The following is a 24,021-nucleotide window of genomic DNA, read 5'->3' as shown; positions in this document are numbered from 1 at the left end:
AAGACTTGCCACCAAAACGCTCAAAAATAAAAGTGTAGGTCTCTCAAGTCTTCTTAAAGACCCTGATAAAATTTCAGAACTGTGCCTTATAAATTAACTACTTATACATTAGAACGTACAATTTTAAAAGTTAGTCAGAATTACTCTTATACGCGAGCTTAGATACATTATGTGCGGCATGCTCTAAAGCGTCGGCGCTTACTAGCCGCGCACATTGATATTAAAAATTTACAGAATTACATGAGAATTTGAGGAAAGTTATAAGATACATGCCCCTATTTTCAATCATGTCCCTATATTCGATCAATAATTAATTTTAACAACTTATTGTATGTAAGAAAATTTTTTTTCAATAATTGGCTGAATGAATCAACAGAAATACATTATTCAAAATCAGATATCAAGTTTCAATCCTAAATAAAAAATTGATTTAAATTTGATCGAAAATAGGGGCGTATACCTTAAGTATTATTACAATTCTTTTTCTATTTACATGGACAGTTGTAATATTCACTGTCGAACAAAGAGATTTTGGAGATCCATACGAGTTAAATTACTGTTATTGTTTCTATATATTAAATTATTATGAATCGATGTTGTTATAGGATTTTGAATTCGAGTAATTTGCTACAATTTTAAAATTAGTTACAATTTTTTTAGACTGTTTATAATTTTTCGTTATCTACATAGTCATGATAGCAAAAATAGCGAAACATCACAAGATTTTGCCTATCGCAGGGCTGCCAAGCAAATATTATATAAATCCTCGTTCTTTAGCTTCGCAATAATCATTTCACAGCAGAGAACCGGTAGCTGGTAGCGTTGCAGTTCATAGAACGCATCCAGTGCCCAAGGCCAGAAAAATCCTCTCGACAATTTTTCGCACAGATGCCGAACACAAACATCCCTGTAGCCTTCGGGAAGATCCAACAATTTTTTCGAAAGCGCTAACTCGACATAGTTCTCGTATTTCATTTGTTTTGCCGCCTGTTTGGGCTCCAGTCGGATAAGGTCATGAAGCGAAAGATCGGGATTCACCATTATATCTTTCGATTTGCTCACAAATTCTTCGTCGGCATACCAATTTTCTTCAAGATCCGTCGACTTGTCAAACAATTCGTACTCGGCGAACAAACTCATGATATCCAGGGCGACGCTACGATTAAATTCGTATCCTCTTTTCTCGAGACGCTCTACTATGTCAACAAATAGAGAAGCTAATGATAATTTGTACCCAAGCCGTTTACGTTCGTCTACCTCACTGATCGATTTGAGTATTTCGTCGACGATAAAGCTCTTGCTGGGAAAAACGAAGCTGGATAGATCGGCGCCCTGATCCAGGAGTACATCTACCACTTTCAATGACAGATAAGCTATGGCCCATTGTAAAGGCGTCCAGCCGTTATTGTTTTGGACATCGACCTGCACCGGCCGATCGACCTGTTTGCTGGTGTCGAAGAACAGCTTGAGCAATTTATCGTCGTCGTAACGATTCTGAATGATGAGATGCAACGATGACAATCCGTCCTCGTCTGCCAAGTTGGGGTCAGCGCCTACTTTCAGCAGATACTTGACCACGTTACCGTTTCCTCTGGCCAGGGCCAGGTGTAGCGGCGTCCGGCCCAACTTGTCCCGGGCGTCGACTTCGACCGGCTTATTTTCTTCGTTGCTGATCTCGATTAACATCCTGACGCGGTCCTCGTCAACGGCGTACTTGCAAACCGTGTGCAGAGGAGTCGACCCATTCCACTCGACTAAATTCGTAGCGGCGCCTTTTCTCAGAATCAATTCCGCCACCGCCCTGAGTTCTACTCGAACCAGTGCCATGTGTAGTGGTGTAAAGTCGCACCTGTCCCGAGCATCGATCTGCACCTGACGATTCTTTTCCTCGCTGATTTCAAACAACATCTTCGCCCAGCCGTTATCGTCCTTGGCCATGCAAATCGTGTGCAGAGCTGTCCATCCCTCGTCATCGGCCACATTCGGATCGAAATCTCTTCTCAGCAGTAATTCAAACAGCTTCTTGTGTCGGCGACTTATAGCATGGTGGAGAGGCGTTTTGCCTTCGTTGTCGCGTGCATCGACCTCGACCGGCCGCCTTTGCCCGTCGCTGATCTCGAAAAACGTCTTCAACAAGTCAGCGCAGTCCATCTTTCCCGCGCTAATCAAGTGCAACGGTGTCGATCCTTTCGCGTTGGCTAAATTTATATCCGCTCCTCTTCTCAGCAGCCATTCAGCTATTTGTTCGTGGCCGCGATTCAAAGCCAAGTGCAATGGTGTGCAGTCGGATTTGTCCCGGGCGTCGACCTTGATCGGCTTATTGAATTTGTCACCCATCTCGAATAACATCTTCACCAAGTCAACATCGTCGTCTTCTCTCTGACATATAACATGCAGAGGAGTATGACCCTCTGCGTTGGCCAAGTTTGGATCGGCGTGTCTTTTCAACAGCAATTCGTTGAGTTTTTTGCATCCACGGGACAGAGCCAAGTGTAGCGGCGTCGAGCCCTCCTCATTCTTGGCGTCGACCTCCACCAGCTGATTTAATTCGTCGTTGATCTCGAAAAATCTCTTCGCCAAGCCATCGTCGCTGTTTTTTCTCTCGCATAATGCGTGCAAAGGAGTAAGTTTCTTATTACCAGCTAAATTGGGACGAGCGCCTCTTTTTAGCAAAAATTCGACCAACTTTATGTTTCCATTGTGTATTGCCACGAGCAATGGTGTCCTACCCTCATTGTCTCGAGCGTCGACCGGAACCATCTGATGTTTTTCGTCGCAGATCTGAAATAATATCTTTGCCATGTTTTCGTCGTCATCGTCACTCCTGCAAATAATATGCAAACAAGTCTCCCCTTCGTCAGTAACTAAATTTGGAGCGGAACCTCTATTAAGTAAAATTTCTACCAATTTTATGTTGCCTTTGTTTATTGCCGCGTGCAACGGTGTCCAACCCACATTGTTCCGAGCGTCTACCTCGACGGTCCGATGTTTTTTATCGCACACCTCAAGTAACATCTCCGCCAAGTAATCCGAAGATGTGAGGTGCAGAGGGGTAAATCCTTTCTCGTTGGCCTCATTAGGGTCGGCACCGCTTCTCAGCAACAGTTCAACTGCATTTTTTTTTAGATTCTGCAGATCCAAGAGCGGTGGTGTGTCAACCCGATAGCCGTGACCGATACCGTTGGCCTGGAATATGTTATCGAGTTCGATGTTTGCTTGGTTGTTACTCGGCACAGCCAAAAGAAAGTGCAATGGTGTGTAACCATCTGAATTCCGAGCGTTGACCTGAACCGTGTTACCGAGTTCGTCGTTGATGGCGAAAAATTTCTCCAATAAATCACCCAAGTTAAAGTAATTACATAGCTTGCAAATGAGGTGCAATGAAGCCTCTCCATTATTGTCACGCAAATTTGGATTCGCGCCGTGTCTCAACAGCAATTCCATTAGTTTCTTGTTCCTGCTCAGCAGAGCACGATTTAACGGTGAAAGGCCATAACGGTCTATGGCGTTGACCTGCAACATCAGATGTTTCTTCTCGCCCATCTCGAAAAATGTCTCAAGGAAGGCATCGTTGTGATCGTTCTCGCCAAGCCAGTGCACAGGAGTAAATCCGTCCACAATGGCTCTAAGCAGACCGGCGCCTCTTCTCAGCAGCAATTCGGCTACCGTCTCGTGACCTCTGCGTAGAGCCAGGTATAGCGGTGGGTAAGGATATGTCGCGCCCATGTTTGGAGAAAAGCCGTTGGGATCTTGCCCGAGTTCAAGGAATTTTTCGACGATGGTGTCAAGACCATACTCGCAGGCCACGTGAAGATGCGTGAATCCATCTTCGTCTATGTAATTTACGTCAAGTTTGTCGTAAATTTTAAATAGATTAGAGATTATGGCGAGATTTTTGACGTAACCCTGCCTAACCGCACGATGGACTGGCGTGGTGCGACGCAACAGTGGCTTTCCGTCTTTGTCCATCTCGGGCGCGTCTTTGTAGCCGCTGCGAGCCACAAAATCTATGAATCGTGCCCCTGGTGTCTCGTTGGCGTCTTCATCTGCGTCTGTGGCGGATTCCATTAAAAGCCAATAAATCACTTCTTTCCGGAAGAAGTCTAGAAGATTTGGAAGTTGACCTTTCCAATTACTGATGACGGCAACGAGTTGATGAAGAAATTCACGTCGATCCTCTTGATTCTCCCACGTGGCATTTTTCGACAAGTACCCGTACACTTCTAAATATTTTCTATCATTATAGCTTACACTGGATTCGTTTTTGGACATGTTTATACACACTCACGAACACAAAAAAACACTAAAAATTACAAATTTCAATTTTTTTTCGCTAATTTAAAAGCACGTGTCGATGAGACCTCTTTTAGATTGTGTATTCGTAACGCGATTTGAACGACTCCACATGCGGAGTTAAACTGCTTAGCTGCTATTAGATATTGGAGCTTGAAGCCTTCCCAAGATGAAAGAGAAAGTTAGGCAGGAAGTCGGCGCTGAGTATCGTTCACTACATTCGGTGCATTACACATGCGCAACAAAAGTACCCTAGCCAAACCAGTGATAAATAATTTATTTTTTCTAATAAGCAATTCGTTTAAACGAAAATGGGAGATATACTTTGAAATGACTAGATAACTTTTGTAAGAGTACATTTCCTTATCCGAGAGCTAAAAAAAAAACAAAATACAGCTATTTTTTTAATTGCATGTGAGTTTGCAATAAACAAAGCTACAGGATAAAAAAACTTGTAAAACATGTAGCTTTTTGCAACGAACAAAGGGCCCATTTTATCAATGCATTATTTATCGAGTTATACCATATATTGATTAAAAGCGTCTACGACAAGGTAAACATTGATTGGGTCTAATGGAACTTATGAATACGAAGCACGTGAGAATTCTCGGGTATTTTTAATTCTTTAAATAATTGAAATACTAAAAAATGACAAGAGAAACTTTTGGTTCAGAATAGTCCAAAGAATCTGAAAATATTTTTCATTTCGACAAAATTATATTCAAAATAATTTGTTATCGAAAAAATATAATGAATTTAAAAAAAATAGTTTTTGATTCCTTGGAAGTTTCTAAACAAAAAGTTTTTCTTGCCATTTTTTCGTTTGTCACATATTTAACAAAGTTAAAAACTTTAAAAAAGTTAAAAACTCTAAAACGAACGTGTGGTACGATCCAAAAAATTTATTATAAATCGATATTTTCCTTTGAAAAAATATTATATTTCAAAAAACCAAAAGTTCAATCAATTTGATTCATTTGAAATTTTTTACACTTTTTTAACAGGTAAACTTTATTGCATGGATATGATTGGACTTATGGTTTTTGAAATATTATTTTCATACCAGCGGCCCGAAAGTGACTACTTCCCTGCCGCTGCGCAAAGCGGGAAGAGCGATTTTCGGGCCACTGTGTATGAAAAATAGTGTACAGGCCTATGCCGCGAAAAAAGAAAGCCCCAGAACACGTGTTTATCGGCCTCGGCTTCGCCTCGGCCACTAATTACACGTACTCTGGGACTTTTCTGTTTTTCGCGGCCTAGGGCAGTAATATACTATTGTCAAATATTACCTTAAATACCTTGAAATAAAATAAAAATTCAACTCTTCATGTGTATTGAAAGCAGAAATAGGGTAAATTTTAACAGGGTGTACGATTTTGAAACGCGAGATGTCACTTTTAATACACAAAATACGCAAGAAATTTTTTTGGTGTCAAAATTAAAGAAAAATATTCCGAAAAAATATTCCAGGACTTTTAACGACTTACGTTATGATCTACGTTCACGTGACATTGGTTAAAGTATTGTAGTTTTGGAAATATAGAAAGGAAGCTGCAATGGCTAGAAAGTTTACAAACGAAATTATATATTTTTCACCCTCTGGGATTCGAATATGATATCAGTTTTTTAGTTCTGGTGCTGGCTGTGGTTTCGTTTGCATTAAAAAATTAATGCGGATAATAACTATGCTATGAGTGACCAGTAAAAATTATTAATATATTGAAGCTACACCTAAATCATATGATTGATGTATCTGGAGGGTTAAATAAATCATAAACCAGTTTCATTATCCGTTAACGTATTCAGAAATGTCTTCAGAATTCGTTTAAATTTATAAGATGCTCTAGACCATGTTGGAAGCGCTCACATGAAAAAATGCAAAGAACAAAAAAGATTTATAATGTGTTAAATATTTTTATCATCCCTTAACGTCCCCAAATACGTCTTCAGAAATGTCTTCCGAATTGCGTTTAAATCTATAAGATGCTCTAGATGGGAGCGCGCCAATTCTCCCCCGCGTCAAGTCGACCTTTGATTACTCTGTGCGACTATACTCGCTCTTGACAGCTCAACTTGGTGACAATGGGGACTTCGAAAAAATGTAATTTTTGTTTTCGATCGGTATTACTTGTGTATCGGTATTTAACATTGTATTCATGACAATTATTGTATGTCGTGTAGTGAGTACCACTACTGAGCTTAAAATTATTGTATTATATTATATTCATGTCGTGTTTCAGTTACCATTGCACTTATGAAAATTATATCATATGTCGTGTATTAAGTAACATTACTTTCTTGTTACTCTTTTTTTACACATTCTATTCATACATACATTATAAGTTAGATACATCTGCACATGTTCATGACTCTCAAAGTTGGCTACATGAAGAAAGTCGACGAAGTTGAGTCGATAAAACAGTGAGGCAACCATGTTTGCGGCTCGTTCTAACAACGCTGGTGCGCAGGCGCCTTTCCTCTCTCACCTCCCCCCTCCAGCGATCCCGATCATCACAGAAAAAAAGATGGCGCCCGGGCGCGAAATTCAAAACATTGAAAATTCGAATATAAGAAATTATTAGAAAAAATAGTATGGAAATTTTTAAAAATATTAAAGAATGCAAGCAAATGCCAACCCAAGTAGTCTACCATGTAGCACAGCTCGCCAATGTTTATAAACAATTAAACTGCAAACCAGAGCAGATACCTTCGCGACCGAGCTCGCTAATATTTGAATAATTAATTCAGATATTATTTAAATAATTGAATTGCAACCAGAAGCCGTTACCTTCACTACCTGGCTCGCTATTATTTAAATAATTAAACCGGATATTATTTAAACAATTAAACTGCAAACCAAAGCGGTTAGCGATTTAGCCCAGCCCGTGTATTATTTTAATAATTAGACTGTAAACCAAAGCAGTTATCCTTGTAGACCAGTAACATTTAACAATGTGTTAAACAAAGATAAAGATTTTTTTATAATTTTTATATTGAATAGAATTTATTATAAAAGGAACAATATCATTTTTATTTATTTATCATCATAATTATAGTCATTAAAATAAATAAGTTTCAAGAACATTTAATTCCAAATATTTTTATTGTGCACGTAATCTATCATTCGTTCACTAGGCTTAAATACATTATCAGTGCTGTATAGTTTAATTGCTTGTCGCGATTTCAACAGTCCTGATACTGTCTTAATGGCTAATCTGTTGCGGTTGTTAGTTTTTATAAAATTCAAATCACTAAATCGTCTTTCGGGATCCACATTTGCGTGGGGTACTGATAATATATTTAAAACAAATGACGAAAGATACGTAAAAACTGGCTGATTGCTAGGATAAAATTTAATATTTTGAATATTATTCCAGAATAAAACTATGTTATCTAACGAATCTGGCTCTACTAGACCCTCAGTTTCCGACAAAATTTTCAGAGACCTCCACTCGTTAGATAATATAGATGCATGATCGTCGTCGGTAATAAAAATCTGACATATCTGTATTAAGTCCTCAAAAGTATCCACGTTATCGTTAACGAAATGTTCAATTTCTACAATACTTCTAGGTCGTAAACATGAAACAGCTTTCAAAAATTTCATGTCAAATGCTCTAAAACGTTCAAGCATTTGCAGTGAGGCCCTGATTACAAAGTTAAATGCTACTTTGCAAAAATCTTCCATATCTTTACCGTGCTCCAAAATATTATCTCGTACGCATTCGTGGATCTCAAACATATCGAAAGATAAGTAATTCTTTACCTCAAACAGATTTATGTCGCTCTCGTTGGTATTTACAATATAGTCACGTCGTATAACAATCGACGTGATATCCTTAAAACATTTCACTAAATTATTATAAACGTCGGTTATGATGCAATCATCCCGCTGTAAAAACATGACAAATTTATTAAAAATGTAAGTGACTTTATGAATAAGGTAAAAATAACTTTTACAGTCATTCTTTGACATTGTATCAAAAATTTGACCGGCAAGAACTTCATTCGGATCTTTCTTCAACCGCAAAGTAAATTCATAAAGCGCATCCCATTGTTCTAAAATTCTATCAACACAGAGAAACAATGAGGACCAGCGTACTGGCGTGTAGCGAAGAATGGCGTGGATAGGCACCGATAATTCCTCTTGTACATCCTTGTAATCATGGCTCCTCTTGCCGCTTTTGAACAACGAGTAAGAATTTTTTATGAGCTGCATGATTTCAAAAGGAATACAATCCACTGCATACTTAATGCATAAACTGATTAAATGTGCTGGACAAGGAACGCATAAAATATGTGGTAGCTCTGAACGGAGTTTGCTAATAAATCCGTGTTTGTGCCCTAAGAAAATATAAGAGAGTCGTGTTATAACGATTAATTGAAAAATTAGAAAAAAAACGATCAACAAAAAAGATTAAGCGAAAAGATAAGTACATCTAAAAGCTATCAATCAAAAGTATGTGTGAGAACGAGAGTACGAATGCGTGTGCGAGAGAACATGTGTGAGCGAAAAGACGAATGCGTGGGTGAGCGAGAGACCGATAACATGTGTGAGCGAAAAAACGAATGCGAGAGTAAGCGAAAGGACGAATGAGTCTGTGAGCGAACGAGTGTGCACGAGTGTGTGAGCGAAAGGACGAATGAATCTGTGAGCGAGAGAACGAGAACATGTGTGAGCGAAAGGACGAATGAATCTGTGAGCGAACGAGTGTGCACGAGTATGTGAGCGTGAGTGAAACAACTCAAAAATAATTAGAAAAAGTAATCGACAAGCTCACCAATCATTGTGTTGCAGTTATCCATTGACGCTGAATGAATATTGGTCATCGGTATTTTCATCTCCTCAAACGACTGTTTTGTTACATTGAAAAGAACATCTGCAGTGGCTTTTCCTTCTTTGCCAGCTTCGAATATTGGCAGCATATCCCAGAGCAAACTTTTTACTCTGTTCTCCTCGGTATCAGTGTATCGTATGCTCACACAAAGCACTTTTTGGGCTGAAGTATCTGTAGATTCGTCGACACTTATAGCGAATGGAGTGGTTTGAAGCTTTTCTTGTACCTCCTCTTGGTGTGCGCGACCTGAAACAATTCAAATATTTTCTCATAATTATTAAGGTTTTTCATTATTTCAAAGAAAACTATAATTCTAAATGCAGAAAATTACCAATCCCATTTATTACAATTTTTTGAGCTTTCGTATAGCTTAGTTGCACTTCTTGGATAAGTCCCATTCCTTGTTCATCGAAACTTTGTAAAATCTTTACGAATTTCTTCGTATTCTTGAAGCTTATATTTAAGTCGACCATTGCCGCAACAATAGATGTCTCAATTTTGGCTATAGACCTTTTTCTTTCGTTTTCATTGGGAATATTGAAATCCTCCTCGGTTGGAGGTACAAGCAATCCAGCATTTTTACAGTGCTTTTTTCCTGTGGCATGGGTCTTGATATTGCTCAGTTCGGCTACCAATGATTTTTCACAGGCAGCACACCAGACTGTACCGGGTGTTTGTGGATCTATGGTAAGCCATGGCTGAAAACCTGGAATGAGTTTCCACCTTGAGCAGTGCTTATATTGCCGCGGTTTTGGCTCAGCTTCATCTAGTTCAGATAAAAATACTTCATCTGAACGAATCTCCGATTCATAATCCTTCACAGAGCATAATGAATTCTTATTATTAATAAAGTTAACTATCAATTCGAATGCCTATGTAAGAATTAATGTAAAGATGACAATGAGAATTAGTTTGCAAATTCATGAGGAAACGAGTGAGTGCATTTTTGAACGCAAGAGGAGGAGTGCGTGTGAGGGCACAATAGGGCGAGTGCATGTGACAGCGTTAAAAGACGAGTTTATTTTGTAATATATAAGTTTATCGCGTATATGAATGAACGAAGAAAGAAAAAATGTGAAACCGACAATAACAATGTATAAACGTCAATCAAGCTATAAAATGCGAGTGAGTATTGTTGACAACAATGAGAAACGTTATGAGATGCGAAAACAGTCAAATCAAAAAAATACTTACTTGTAGTAACTCTTCTTCTAAATACTCAATCTCACCGTATTCTGTGCTTTCGATTGAACCATCGATATTGCAGTCTTCGTCCAAATACTCGATCTCGTATTCTGCATCGTTGATACCGTCCATAATGTTATTTTACGCGAATTTACAAATGTGATGACTGATCTGCACCGAGTCTCACTCGAGAATGCAAACAATATTGCTGTTTTTTTATCGCGCGATCTCGTGTAGTGGCGCGAAAATCGTGTTGTTGACGTCGGACACTTGGACCGAGTTCGTGCATGCAGCGGGCGGCAATCATCACATAAGACGGAGCGTCGACGATTTCTTAGAATAATCGATTTTTCGGAAATGTAACTGCCGCCGCTCTTATGCTGCGCCGAAAATTTTGCGATTCGCAAGACAGTCGTATCTCGACATTCATAACACGAGGAGCGTTTGTTTCTCATGGTATCTTGTACGAGTGTAACTATATACATTTATAATACAGCAAATATACGTTGTTTGAATTCTGGTGTAGTGAGTGCCAATAAAAAAGTGTTCTTGGTGCATATTAAGTAGAACGATAAGTAAGACAACGGAAAGTGTTCGTTCTACATTAGCTGTAGACTAAGCTTTTAAAAATAGTAATTAAACTTGAATAATTCTAAAAGTTTTTGAACAATGGATCCAAAAAAAAATACGTTTTCAATTGCATCATGCCCAACACTTGATATGATAGATGAAATAAACAAATTATATATAAAGGAATTGGTGAAAAAAAAAATTCTAAAGGAAGATCCGTTCAAAAACTGTGAGGATGATGTACAGAACGAATTCGATGGAAAAATGGATATCCAAGTATCGGATCTTGATTTGCCAATGCTAGAATTACATTCACAGGTACGTCTCTTTAATAAAATATATGTAGAAGTACGAAGTACAATATTCAGTGCAATAAACAAAATTTTGCATGATCCTTGAATCACGCCTATATTACACGATAAAAATATAGAAATTAAAAAAAAAAAACGTTTGTCTTGTCGTAGGGTGTGTTCGAAGATTCCATTCCTACAATCGACATTTTTTCGAATGTTCATGAAAAAAAAACTGGATCAGTTTCAAGTTATAATTCGTCAGTTGTAACTGTTTCTAGTGGCGTGAAACAGGTTGAAAGGGTAAGCCGATAGATGATGAACAGTGAAATTTAATCATCTTCACCAGTAGTTTGTTGTAATTTTTATGCAAAATAAAAATCAAAGAAGTTGTTATAATTAATATTTAAATAAACAGGAATTTTTCGACAACAATAAAGTGAAACGCAGAAAATTACATCGTACTTCACGTGACGTTCATTCGAATGCAAGCTGCGCTACCAGTCATTCATCGAATAACAGCAAAAAAGTAAAAAATGCACTACTTGATATTGATTTATGTTGTCATTCAAATAAACTTCATTTTTATAAAATAAATTGTAGGATCCAGTATACATAAAAGGGATGCAAGTGGCATGTTTTCGATGCTTGAAAAGATCAAATAATTGTCGGTTCTGCGAATGGTGTTCCCAAAGTTTCCCTAAGAATATTTACTTAAAACCAGCGGCAGTCGAGCCGAAAATAGATGATCATTTAAAAATAAATATGAATGATAATCATAAGGCCAGGATATTAAGGTATGGTATAGCTTCTCTACTACGAATATATAATAAAACTGGCCAAGAAATGATGCTCTCGAACTCAGACTCGTGCCCACTCGTTCGCTCACAGATTCATTCATTCTTTCGCTCTCACACTCGTGCACACTCGTTCGCTCACAGACTCATTTGTGCTTTCGCTCACAGATTCATTCGTGCTTTCGCTCACACATGTTTTCGTTCTCTCGCTCAGAAATTCATTCGTCCTTTCGCTCACACACTCGTGCACACTCGTTCGCTCACAGACTCATTCGTGCTTTCGCTCACACATGTTCTCGTTCTCTCGCTCACAGACTCATTTGTGCTTTCGCTCACAGACTCATTCGTCCTTTCGCTCACACATGTTCTCGTTCTCTCGCTCACAAATTCATTCGTCCTTTCGCTCTCACACTCGTGCACACTCGTTCGCTCACAGACTCATTCGTCCTTTCGCTCACAGATTCATTCGTCCTTTCGCTCACACACTCGTGCACACTCGTTCGCTCACAGATACATATCTTCTTTTGCGCTGATACGTGCACTTCCTTCATGAGAATTGTATGACGAATATAGAGAGTCAAAGAGGGAGGGCCATTGCTTTTTATAGAGAAGAATTGAACGAATAAGAGTGTTTTATAATTAAAAATAAATGCAATCAATTTTATTTTCAGCGAGCCCGTTCTAGCGTTACCCTCTATCACTTTCGATAATGGTTTGTATGACGATGTAAGCTATTACTTACTTGATATTAAGTCGACTAAAGATTCTCTCACTATCGGAAACTATAATGCTCCAAAACATCCAATTTTTACCGATCATTACTTCTATTTATATTCAAACGATTATTCGTCACTGATTTCACCTGAATGGATTTTTGGTGACGTTATCGACAACTTTGGTAAAATGAATTCTACCAATTCATGGAATGCTACGTCCATAATTACCGAAGAGAGCCGTGCTATTATGAGTTTAGGAGCGGACAACACCGACGTAAATTGGCCAATGCACAAACTGAGTAGAAATCAAATTAAGAGATATATATTTTTACCTTATTTGGAGGCCGATCATTGGACTCTGTATATTGTCGATACTTTGGAAAAGAAAGTAATGCATTTGGACCCGAAGAAGTTCGAACGTACAAGGAAAGAATTTTCGAACAGAACTAAAAAAGCTCATAAAAATTTTGCATTATATTTAAAACGCTGCAATGATCGAGGTGGAAATTTTCTTAGCAAAATAAAGTGGAAAATTTCGCCTTTTTCGGAAGAATACCCTCTACAAGAAGATAACGATCACTGCGGCGCTTTTGTAATGCATTTTATGGATGTGATTGGCTCCAATGGACATTTTGATGATAGTGATACACCATTTGATCCAGTTCAATGTAGGAATGATATCGCTCGACAGTTATTAAAATTTTCCTCGAGCATGAGTGATACATGCATTTTTTGCTTCAGAGATAGACCGGATCTTCGTCGCTGTATATCATGCCGTCGTCCATTTCACGCTATGTGTATTTTGCATAGTAAAGATGAAGAATTAGTTCATAATTTTTTAACCAACAAAGATTTGCGATGTATACGCTGTCGTATTTATTTAAAACTATAATTTATATTATTCTACTGTAGCACATTATATAATCTATTTATTATTAACTAATTCAATAAACTTACTATTTGCATAAAAAATCTTTTTTATTATTTATTAAATTGTCGATATTAAATAATCAATATAATTCTCATGATAATTGTTTAAATATTATCCGGTCAAATTAATTGAAATTATAGCAAACGATAACCCAGCTTGTCATATTTGAATGATTGATATGTTTTATGTATAGTTATATCTTTTTATAAAGTTGTTCTTTCACCTACATTTCTGGTTCCTGAGAAATATTTTAATAATTGTTAAAATAAGAACGAGCTAGGCTACCTTGGATATTTAATTATCAGTTTAATTATTTAAACAATAGTGCAGCAATTTGAATAACAGCGAACTGGGTCGTGAAGGTTACGGCTTTTGGTCAGTTTAATTATTTAAATAATATCTGAATTAATTATTCAAATATTAGCGAGCTCGGTCGCGAAGGTATCTGCTCTGGTTTGCAGTTTAATTGTTTATAAACATTGGCGAGCTGTGCTACATGGTAGACTACTTGGGTTGGCATTTGCTTGCATTCTTTAATATTTTTAAAAATTTCCATACTATTTTTTCTAATAATTTCTTATATTCGAATTTTCAATGTTTTGAATTTCGCGCCCGGGCGCCATCTTTTTTTCTGTGATGATCGGGATCGCTGCCCCCCTCTCTCTTTTGCCTGCCCTGATATTTCCTGTATATTAGTGGACTTTCGAGTTTCTCTCGATAGGAGCCTGTGTTGACTGTTAATTTGCAACGGTTGGCGGTGCTGTGTGCTGCACACGATGCCGAATCTTAAAACTGGTGCGATACAAATCGAGCGCTTTATTTATTTGGAAACCCCACCCAGTTTGAATTGCACGAACGCACGAGTTGATTTCAACTACAGAGCTGACGTGCGCGATTGTTGTCATTAAGCGAGAAACAATTGACGAATGACGAAAGAGGGCCAAAGAGTTGCCAGGCACATATTCCTACTACATAGTTCGCATGACTTGTGTTGTGAGTGCGCGGTAAAAGTAAAAACTCTCGCGAACGAAAAAATTGCGATTCGCAGCGAGCGAGTCACTTTGCATGACTAAGTGCACATGACTCTCGAGTGAAAAGACAATCCTGTGTACTCGTACACAATTTCGTTCGACGATACTCCTATGTTATAAAACGAGACGTTAGTGCGAGTACCCAATAATACCCACACATAGGCACACTCGTGTGCACCCATACCATTACCAAGGATCGAGTGCATGTGTGTGTGTGTGTGTTGTGTATACATACAGGCGATACACAACGGACAAGTCGTAACTGTTCGTAACGTCAGTCTTCGTATATACATGCCTATTATATACATATATATTTGAGACTGCGATAGACGTGCGCGAACGTGCGAAAAGTGCTCAACGGCGCACCCAAACGCGCGAAAGCGTTCCGTGCTGCTCTCCGTGTGTGTCTGCTTACTGCGCGCGTATTCGCGCACAAACTGTACATCACTCGATATATAGCCAGAGCTCGCTATTGTAAAACTGTTTTACTCATGGTCGCGAGCCTTACGCTGCCAATTTCGACAGATCGCTCCTGCTATATTGACTGCCGAGTGCAGACGTAGGTTAGGTGTTTATAAACAAAAAGTGCTGTGTTTCGTTTGAACGTCAAAATGCCGCTGAGCATCGGGGTGAATCTGCGAGTCACTGGGCACTGCAACCAGGGCGGTCGCAAATACATGGAGGACATGTTCTCTGTGGCCTACCAGCAGTCGTCCAACGATCGCGAACTCGAATATGCCTTTTTTGGCATTTTCGACGGCCACGGCGGTGGCGAGGCGGCCCTATTCGCCAAAGAGAATCTCATGGACATAATCGTGAAGCAAAAAAACTTCTGGAGTGACAACGATGAGGATGTGCTTAAAGCCATCCGCGATGGATATGTCAACACGCATTACGCTATGTGGCGCGAACTCGGTGAGTGTTGTTTTCACCGTCTGATTTTACTTACCGCGCTCTCGCGCGCATCTTTTTTATTCAACCGTGACTTGTGATAATCCAATTATCTGCTATTACTAAAAGTGCACGATGAATTTCAATTTATAAACATTTATATGTGAATAATGGTCGTCCCGCCTATTTTCTCAGTACCCCCACTCTCGTGCAATACCACATGTACTTATGATTTGTCTGCAAGTAGTATTTCAATTCTCTATATCTAATATCAAATACGGATTCAAGTTCAATTTTCATGCTTAATGATGAAATACTTTTACAGACAATTATAAAATTTATAAAAAACTTTAATTTCTTATTATTTATTGAAAAACTGTTTTCTAATAATGAAATTTCATACCACAGATAAATGGCCTAGAACTGCGGCTGGATTACCTTCTACAGCAGGTACAACAGCCAGTGTTGCATTTATTCGTAAGGGTAAAATTTATATAGGCCACGTTGGAGACTCTGCAATTATTTTGGGTTACCAGCAAGAAGGAGACTCATTCTGGAGATCTAAAGCGCTAACCAAAGACCATAAACCAGAAAGTTTTGATGAATTGACAAGAATCAGGAATTCTGGAGGAAAAGTTGTACCTAAGTCAGGAGTTCCCAGAGTAGTATGGAACAGGCCAAAAATTGGTCATAAAGGTCCGGTACGAAGATCAACTCCTATGGATGAAATTCCTTTTTTGGCTGTTGCCAGATCATTAGGTATATTTCAATAGTTACAGATAAAAACTAAAAAATTTCAACTATTTATTCATTCTATTCATTTTGAAAATTTGTAATTCTTACAGGTGATTTATGGAGTTACAACTCAGAATTAGACACTTTTGTAGTTTCACCAGAACCTGATGTCAGAGTATTAAATATTGATGTAAAAACTCATAGATGTCTTATTTTTGGAACTGATGGTTTATGGAATGTGTTATCAGCTCAAACTGCTGTAGAAACAGTACAGGCTGCTGAAAAACATAATGAAAAACACTTGATTGCATCACAGCAAACTGGTGTTGGTGTACGTTGAAAAATTTCCAAAAACCAATTTTGTTTCTAAAATAGTGTGTACATTATATTTTATTTATTTTTAGAGAGGAGTTGTACAAATGTGGATAAATCCATCCAAAAGTTTAGTTGATAAAGCATTAGAAAGATGGTCTGAGACTCGATTAAGGGCTGACAATACTAGCGTTGTAACTTTAATGCTTGATCCACCTGGACCTACACACAATGAAGTAAATCAATCTTAATAAGAACTAATAATAATTGATTCATTTCTTAATTTTATTCGAAATTCGTATTCTTAACTATTATTTACTTTACAGCTTCTTTTGAGTCAAAAGCGTGAACAGTTAGCTTCCACACAAAACCCTGTGGATCCAACGCCAGATATTCAAGAACAAACTGGTCATTCTCAAGAATCATCAAAATATCAACAACAAATGTCACCTATAAAATCAAATACAAATCCACAGATTTGTCCACGTTCTCCTATGGTTAATCCACCTCCAAGTTATGAAATCCACAAACCACCTGATTCTTCGAATCATTTGCCTCCTGATATGAGTATTAGTACAAGTGATGAATCTCTAGATAATGTATTCAAAGAGCATATACAAGTTGATGAAGTATCATCGAGTGACCTATCTAATTACATACCTTCTAATTTAAATGCTGGTGAATCAACAAACGAAAAAGAGTTAACAACTGTCGAAAGTAGTAGCAATGATAGTGTTTTTGAAACAGACAAAGCTGAGGTAAACTTAAATTAAAATAATTTTCAGTCTACTTTAATTTTTTTCTGCTTGATTATTAATTTTTATTTCTTTTTAGAATGGTCAATCAGACTCGATGTCCCATGAACATGAAAAATATTTGCAAGAAGTTCCAGAACCAGAAAAATATATTGAAAATACTACAGACTTGAAGACAATTGAAAACTCAGAAGCTTCAAATAAATTGAAGCAAAATGAATTGGATTGTTCACTTGGTGTTAAACGAGTTGTTCGTGTCAAACGAAAAAATTCGGATGCACAAGCCACACATTCTTGGTTGAGGCTAGGAACAAAAAGAGGAATAAAAGAAAGAAAATTGCAGCATGCTGATGATAAAGATTTGAAAGTTAACACTGAAAACAAATTTTTTAACACAATAAATAAGTCTCATGAAGTTGATAAAGTAGAACAGTGTTTAAATAGACAGACAAGATCAGAAGTTTTGCGTAGTCATCAAGATGAAAATGAACCAGCTAATCAAAAACACGAACTGCGGCATACTAGCCGCAGATGGTCAGCAAATGAAGCCATCATTACAAAAACGAGTATGCATAAACATAATTTATTGATTTGTATGCATTGAATTATTTTTAATTCTTTTTTTTTCTTTTTTTTTCTTTTTATAAATGTACCAGTATTTGCAACTTTATGCGAAGCTTAGAATTTTTATTATGATTATAATAATTGTAAGCAAGACTTTTTTTTATATTTTTTAATATAATATTTATATTGGATAATGAAGAATTAATTCATTATGGTCTGATCGAAATCTTATCAATTGTGACTGAATTGAAGTTGTACACTTTTTCGTTATATTCCACGCGAAGTTATTGATTATGAAAAGTTTAATTAGAGAGGTAATTGTAAAAACAGCTATATTTAAGTTCAGAAAAACATTGCCCATTTTACTGAATGATTAAATTGTATTATATTATTACTGTTATTTAGCATTATTAAATATTTAATTAAATTTTCTTTACAGACGATACTCTTAACACTTCTGAAAATGTTCAAGAAAGACGATTGTCTTCTCCGAATTGTTTTAAACGAAGAAGTCTAGAGAAAAAAGTATTACCTGTTAAAACTATTAGACGACCGACATCTATCACACGATCAACTGGTACACGATTGCAACAAATGCGAGATAATTTCTATTCGAGAGAGCGCCAATCGATATCAATGACCGGTGATTCTACAACACCTAAACGATGGTTAAGGTCTGACACAATTGCTGCAACGCCTACTAAAACGTTGAGATCACGTAATGTAGATATTACTGGAACACCCATTTTAACTAACAAAAATCTCAGAACAGTTGCGTCTCTTCACAAATTAAAATCCAGTGAAATATCCTCTGTGACAACAATATCGACTTCTGTTGTATCACCACCTTCAGCAAGTTAGTATGAAATTAATTTTTTAACTGATAATATATGAATTTACAACAAAAAAAAGTATTTTTAATTAAGTTATATATAATTTATGTATGCTTAAGTAAAATATAATGTTGTAGCTGTTTCCCGAATGAGATCAAGTTCAGCTGTTAACACACAATCAAGCACGGCAAAACCTATTAAAGCAAAACAATCTTATAATGCAACGCACGGAGTGAGCAGCCCATCAATGAATACGACTACGTCAAGCTCAATGACTAAAAGCAAAAAAACACCGTACAATCCCACTGCAGCATCTTTTTCGACAAGGTCTCGTTTAAAACGTTTTTCATCAAATAAATGAAGAAAGATACTAATTTTACACTCATCTAAGTAAATTACATTTCTATAGTCGTCTTTTGTAGGTCGTGCTAAAAAAATAGTTTTTATCAAGCAACTGAATACTCCCCAATAATATTTTTTGTATTAATGTGCTTTAAAATTTTGAAGACGTTAAATCGTCTTTTTATTACAACAGACCACTCTTTTAATTTTGAATCTTTTAAATTGTACGCATCGGAATAAGCATAATTTCGGATCTTCTCTGAGAGTCTCTATTCTAGATATATCATAAACTAATATGTAAATTACGACAAAACTGTTAAATCATTTTTGTCTAGAATGAAAACGTCTTCGATAAAGTCAATCTTTAATATGTACAGATAGGAACTAGATTGTTTAATTAATTATTTTTTATATTGATAACAACAAGTTCAAAAATCTTCCATTTACTATCGATTATCAGTGAGTTTGATGAATGTAGATTTTTTATTTTTATACCGTGGACTTTTTTGTGGATATTTATTAATCACTGCATAGCTATTAGATAAATGTGAATTGACTAAACGGTCACACTTCAATGTTGTATCTTCTATCATCATTTGTATATTATATCTGTAATTTCAATAATTACCAATTAAAATTTAAGAATTCAATCTTAAACAAGAAACTATGCTTCCCATCCAAGGATAACTTCATATAATTGAAAACCTAGAAAATCCGATAGTCTAAAACGGTCATAACATTGGTTTTGCTGACATTTAAAAGACAACATTTCGATACTTTATGACATTGAAATTTTGCCTTTATAAACTGAAAGATCAAATGGCGATAGCAAAATATTTATTGAATCAATTTCTGGGTTTCCAATGATTAAATGATTAGCGGTAGGAAAGCACAGTTAAGATAATATTAGCCAAAATATTTAAAATAAGAATTTTTTTTAATTTTAACACGTATTTTTCAAATAATGTGTAGGTATTTTTCAATTGAAACGATTACACATTTATCAATGTTCTATTTTAAATATAAAATCAGAAGACTGTAGAGGTTCTATAAATTAAAATATCCGTCTAGGTAATGATGGCTATTTTGATAACTCGAGATATTCATGAATATAATTCATGAGATTTGTATAAATATTTTCTGCGATGTGTAAAATGTAAAAGTAAATACTGGGTTGTTTATTCTTTGTAAATAGCTATATTACTGAATGCATCATCTTCAATTGTTGTAAGTTTTTTATCGTGTAAACGTATCCAGTAAAACTATTGTATTGTACATAGGATCATTTTTGAAGTGTGACTTGATTATTTATGTGATAAAATAAAATATAACATCAAGACATTGCTATCACAGTGTCCATAATGTTGGAAAGGTATTTTAACTCATAAATTTTTCTGAAGACATGTGATAAATGAAAATGCTAGTATCTATAAAAAAACACTAGGTATTGTAAAGTGTATGGATCCGATGCGTACAAAATTATAAATGTTGTGCATTATAATTTAATAGAACTCAAAATTATATATTATTATATATAAATATTCTATTGTGAAAACTGGTAAAATAATTCGTAATCTTACATTTTAGAAGCCACAAAATTGTTAAAAGGTTTCAAGTTATGAAGTCTATGTTCTCAGAGTAAAATATATTTATGTAAAATTGTCAAAGTATATGATAATAGAAAAGTTGGTCGAGTAACTATACTCGTCTATTTATCTAAAGTGAAATGGTTACATAAAAATGATATGTACACCTACAAACTTGTGATTAAATTTCCAACGTTTTTGAAGGCATGTATGAAGCAAAACTAAGTTCTGACTCTAGGTAATCAATCAAGCTTCTAATTCATGTATATTTTTATATACAAAATATTAGAATAAAACAGGAAATTATAAAAAAAAATAAATTAATTTATGTATTGTATTTTATTTTCATTCATAACTAAATAATGAAAAGGAAATTTGATAAACCTTTTCCAACCACAGTTAAATATAGATTGACCTGATATTTGCACGTAGCTGGTTTCAATGTAGAAAAAAGTTCTCAATTTAAAAGATTATCAAAAAATATTACTTAAGATCAATTTTTTATCGCGTTTATATAAATATCATTCTTGGCTCAAATTTTAAATCAACAACTTTTAATCGTTTAATGTAGTCTATCATTATATTCAAATCACGATCTTTTCCTGTCATAATTTTACGATGTTTTTTGACAATAATTGGAAAAGCATCCGAGAGCATATATGTTGGCACAACAATTTTGTACCATTCTTGTTTATCTAAATCCTTGAATTCATTTGACTCTTGATTTCTGAAAAAATATATAATCGTTTCTTAGTCTCAGATGTACGAAAAAAAGGTGTAAACTGATACCTTATTTGCACATTCACTAGTTTTGAATGATCTCTCTTCAAATCGTACGTAACTTTTAGACCTGACCATTGAATCAATTCTGGGTTCATAAAACCCACTTTGCTTAGACCGTTAGATACATTTTCTTCAAGGACCTATGAATGAACAAGAAACGTAGCAATTTTTATTCGTATGATTATATTAAAATGACCTCTTTGAGATGAGATTAATACGTACCTGAAGTAAATCACAACCACGAAGTTCAATTAGATCCCAAGTATTAGCATAAGCCATAGTTGCATAAAGATCTTCGTAGAAAATTGGACCAACTGGAATACTATTAGATATGCTGTTGGCGGTCATAAATCCAATGGTCGCATTTTGTGCAGCATACTATGAATTGATGTTTATAATTAATTAATTTTGATTTAAATTTTGCGACTTTTTGTAAGATCTAGAACTTTTTAATAAAACCATGCAATTTCTTACATAATCGATCATCGCATCTGTAATGAAATCTCCAAAATTACATTCATTAGAATCGCAAGAATTGTTCAAATAAATCATAGTTCGGCCAATCAGCTGCTTGCCAACTTTATCGACCATTATTTTCCATGGCTTTAATTCATTGACGATATTTTCATCTGAAACGTAAAGGAGCAAAACAAAATTCTTTACAAATTCGTCAAAATTAATTACTATTAAACCAACCTTCTTTTATAGATTGATCTAAGTAAATCGGATTTCCTTTCCAGTACTTGACTTCACCAACATCATTAAAAACGATTCGTATATCGCCAATGTACCTTAAATTAAAATCAATACTCCGTTTTAATAAATTACACATCCAAGTAACATAAAAAAAGACTAAAACTAACTTGGTGAAGGGACCAGAATGAACTATAAGGACTTTTCTACCAGTTTCTTGCGTTACTACAATAGGATATTTGTCGTAAGCTTTTTCACCCGATGGTGGAGTACCTGAAACACAAGAAAGCCCCCATATCCTCGTAAGAGAAAAAAAGTAACATCTGAGAGTAGGTAGGTGCATAAATTTACTATACCATTATATAAAAGGATATGAGAATGCCCTCCGACGATGACGTCGATAAGAGGACAATTTTGAGCTATCAATTTATCGTGCTCTATACCACAGTGGCTTAGAACAATAATGATGTCGACCCCGTGGGATTTTAGTCGCGCAGCTTCTAAATTAATCGTTTCGGCCTCCGCCAAGAATTTTACGTTCCCGGTGGTCGTAGACAGTTCCTAGAAGCGTAAATTGTTCTATACATTTTATGTATATACTCGATATAAATAAGCTGAAGTAATTTCGTTTACATCGGTGTCGGAAGCAATCACGCCTATTATGCCGATATTTCTGCCTCCTTTTTCAATGATAGTACTGTTGAATAGGAGACCCTAAAAAGAGAATCCGATTTAATTTCCAAAAGCGTGAGTACTAAACGTGGCGGCGTGCTACCAACCTGCAACGACGGTTCTCCGCTCACGTCGATATTCGTATCCAGAACTGGTGATTTCAACTGCTTCAAGTAAGAAACTAGACCCGATACGTGGTCGTCGAAGTCATGATTTCCTAGAGTCTAAAACAATTTTTTTGTTGTAAATAATGAATTATAGACGTTTTTCAAATTAAACGCGATCTTTCGTACGCACCATTGCATCGTGCGGCAAAAGGTTCATAAAGTGCGCTGTGATGTTTCCACGATACAGCTCATAGTACAGAGTTCCTTGAAAAGAGTCCCCTGCGTTAAGGACTATTGGATTTTTCCTGATGGATGCGAGTCTTTTTATAATCGAACCAAGCCTGGCTACACCACCGACGCATTTGCTTTTCTCGTAGCATAGTCCACCGTTGGGAGCTACCTCGACGTATCTACAATATATTAATGTATCGCGCATAAAACATTTCAATGTACCACGACAATTATGATGACTAAGGAAAACATTCGAAGCTTACCTGGAATGAAAATCGCTGAAATGCACGACGGAGAGCTCGAACGACGAGTCGGTATGAGCTGCATCATGAGCCACGAGGCAAAGCAGCCACAAGCAAAACACTGATTCGCGGAAGCGACTACCGACTTCACGAGTCCACAACATCTTATCGTCTGACAGATCACTTCTGTACTACGTATCTATTGAATGACGGCGTTAACTGAATTTCGATCGATACAAAACCAACTTATGTAAGAGCAGATGTTTCTTCGAGTCTGCTCATGGCGACGATCGACGACGGTCTGAACCGTGTGCTATATGCAATATTTCATGTGTGATAAAACAGAGTCTGTTTATGTACTTGTTCTAAATTACTTGCGCGAGATTGTTATTATTTTCTGGTCATTATCAGTTCTCGCGAAGACAAACGCAACACTTGGATAAAATGCCGCGCTACGAACATGTTTTTATTTAACATTCCTGACTGAAATCAAATTGGATATTCAAAGTACTCATCACTACGGAAATTCCCAATTCATAATTATTAAAAATTATTCTTTCATCTCGTGAAATATTAAGAAGCGAATAAAGTATTCCAATAAAAATACGTTACTTTCAGCATTGT

At 36.3% G+C, this 24,021-nt stretch overlaps 3 protein-coding genes across 3 annotated transcripts; 1 reads left to right on the top strand and 2 right to left on the bottom strand.

Annotated features, from left to right (window-relative positions):
* Positions 1-729: 729 nt before the first annotated feature.
* On the bottom strand, positions 730-4,272 carry LOC106652370 (ankyrin-3-like). Its single transcript, XM_014371298.2, has one exon. The coding sequence runs from the start codon at positions 4,270-4,272 to the stop codon at positions 730-732; it is 3,543 nt and encodes a 1,180-aa protein (XP_014226784.2).
* A 10,058-nt stretch (positions 4,273-14,330) lies between these two features.
* LOC106652435 lies at positions 14,331-19,536 on the top strand. Its single transcript, XM_014371373.2, has 8 exons — positions 14,331-15,566; positions 15,951-16,301; positions 16,388-16,608; positions 16,682-16,825; positions 16,916-17,347; positions 17,424-17,910; positions 18,348-18,764; positions 18,879-19,536. The coding sequence occupies exons 1-8, from the start codon at positions 15,263-15,265 to the stop codon at positions 19,100-19,102; spliced, it is 2,580 nt and encodes an 859-aa protein (XP_014226859.1). The 5' UTR covers positions 14,331-15,262; the 3' UTR covers positions 19,103-19,536.
* A 1,177-nt stretch (positions 19,537-20,713) lies between these two features.
* On the bottom strand, positions 20,714-23,676 carry LOC106652444 (apyrase-like). Its single transcript, XM_014371396.2, has 11 exons — positions 23,419-23,676; positions 23,115-23,334; positions 22,925-23,041; positions 22,779-22,859; positions 22,502-22,706; positions 22,316-22,418; positions 22,149-22,243; positions 21,927-22,081; positions 21,675-21,830; positions 21,459-21,592; positions 20,714-21,396 (listed from the first exon to the last, which is right to left on the bottom strand). The coding sequence occupies exons 1-11, from the start codon at positions 23,559-23,561 to the stop codon at positions 21,180-21,182; spliced, it is 1,626 nt and encodes a 541-aa protein (XP_014226882.1). The 5' UTR covers positions 23,562-23,676; the 3' UTR covers positions 20,714-21,179.
* Positions 23,677-24,021: the final 345 nt, after the last annotated feature.

The sequence above is a fragment of the Trichogramma pretiosum genome, unplaced genomic scaffold, assembly GCF_000599845.2.
Source record: "Trichogramma pretiosum strain Unisexual culture from Peru unplaced genomic scaffold, Tpre_2.0 scaffold32, whole genome shotgun sequence".
In the NCBI taxonomy this organism is placed as follows: domain Eukaryota; kingdom Metazoa; phylum Arthropoda; class Insecta; order Hymenoptera; family Trichogrammatidae; genus Trichogramma; species Trichogramma pretiosum.
Note: the sequence above shows the minus strand (reverse complement) of the source record. Positions and strands in the feature narration are given on the sequence as shown.

Excerpts from the sequence above, each read along its gene's own strand:
- LOC106652370 (XM_014371298.2), bottom strand. The coding sequence starts at position 4,272 with ATGTCCAAAAACGAATCCAGTGTAAGCTATAATGATAGAAAATATTTA.
- LOC106652435 (XM_014371373.2), top strand. The coding sequence starts at position 15,263 with ATGCCGCTGAGCATCGGGGTGAATCTGCGAGTCACTGGGCACTGCAAC. Across the intron at positions 17,348-17,423 it reads TTGAAACAGACAAAGCTGAG|AATGGTCAATCAGACTCGAT; the intron begins GTAAACTTAAAT and ends ATTTCTTTTTAG. Across the intron at positions 17,911-18,347 it reads AGCCATCATTACAAAAACGA|ACGATACTCTTAACACTTCT; the intron begins GTATGCATAAAC and ends TTTTCTTTACAG.
- LOC106652444 (XM_014371396.2), bottom strand. The coding sequence starts at position 23,561 with ATGTTGTGGACTCGTGAAGTCGGTAGTCGCTTCCGCGAATCAGTGTTT. Across the intron at positions 23,042-23,114 it reads TTTTGCCGCACGATGCAATG|ACTCTAGGAAATCATGACTT; the intron begins GTGCGTACGAAA and ends AAATTGTTTTAG. Across the intron at positions 22,244-22,315 it reads CATTCTGGTCCCTTCACCAA|GTACATTGGCGATATACGAA; the intron begins GTTAGTTTTAGT and ends TTTTAATTTAAG.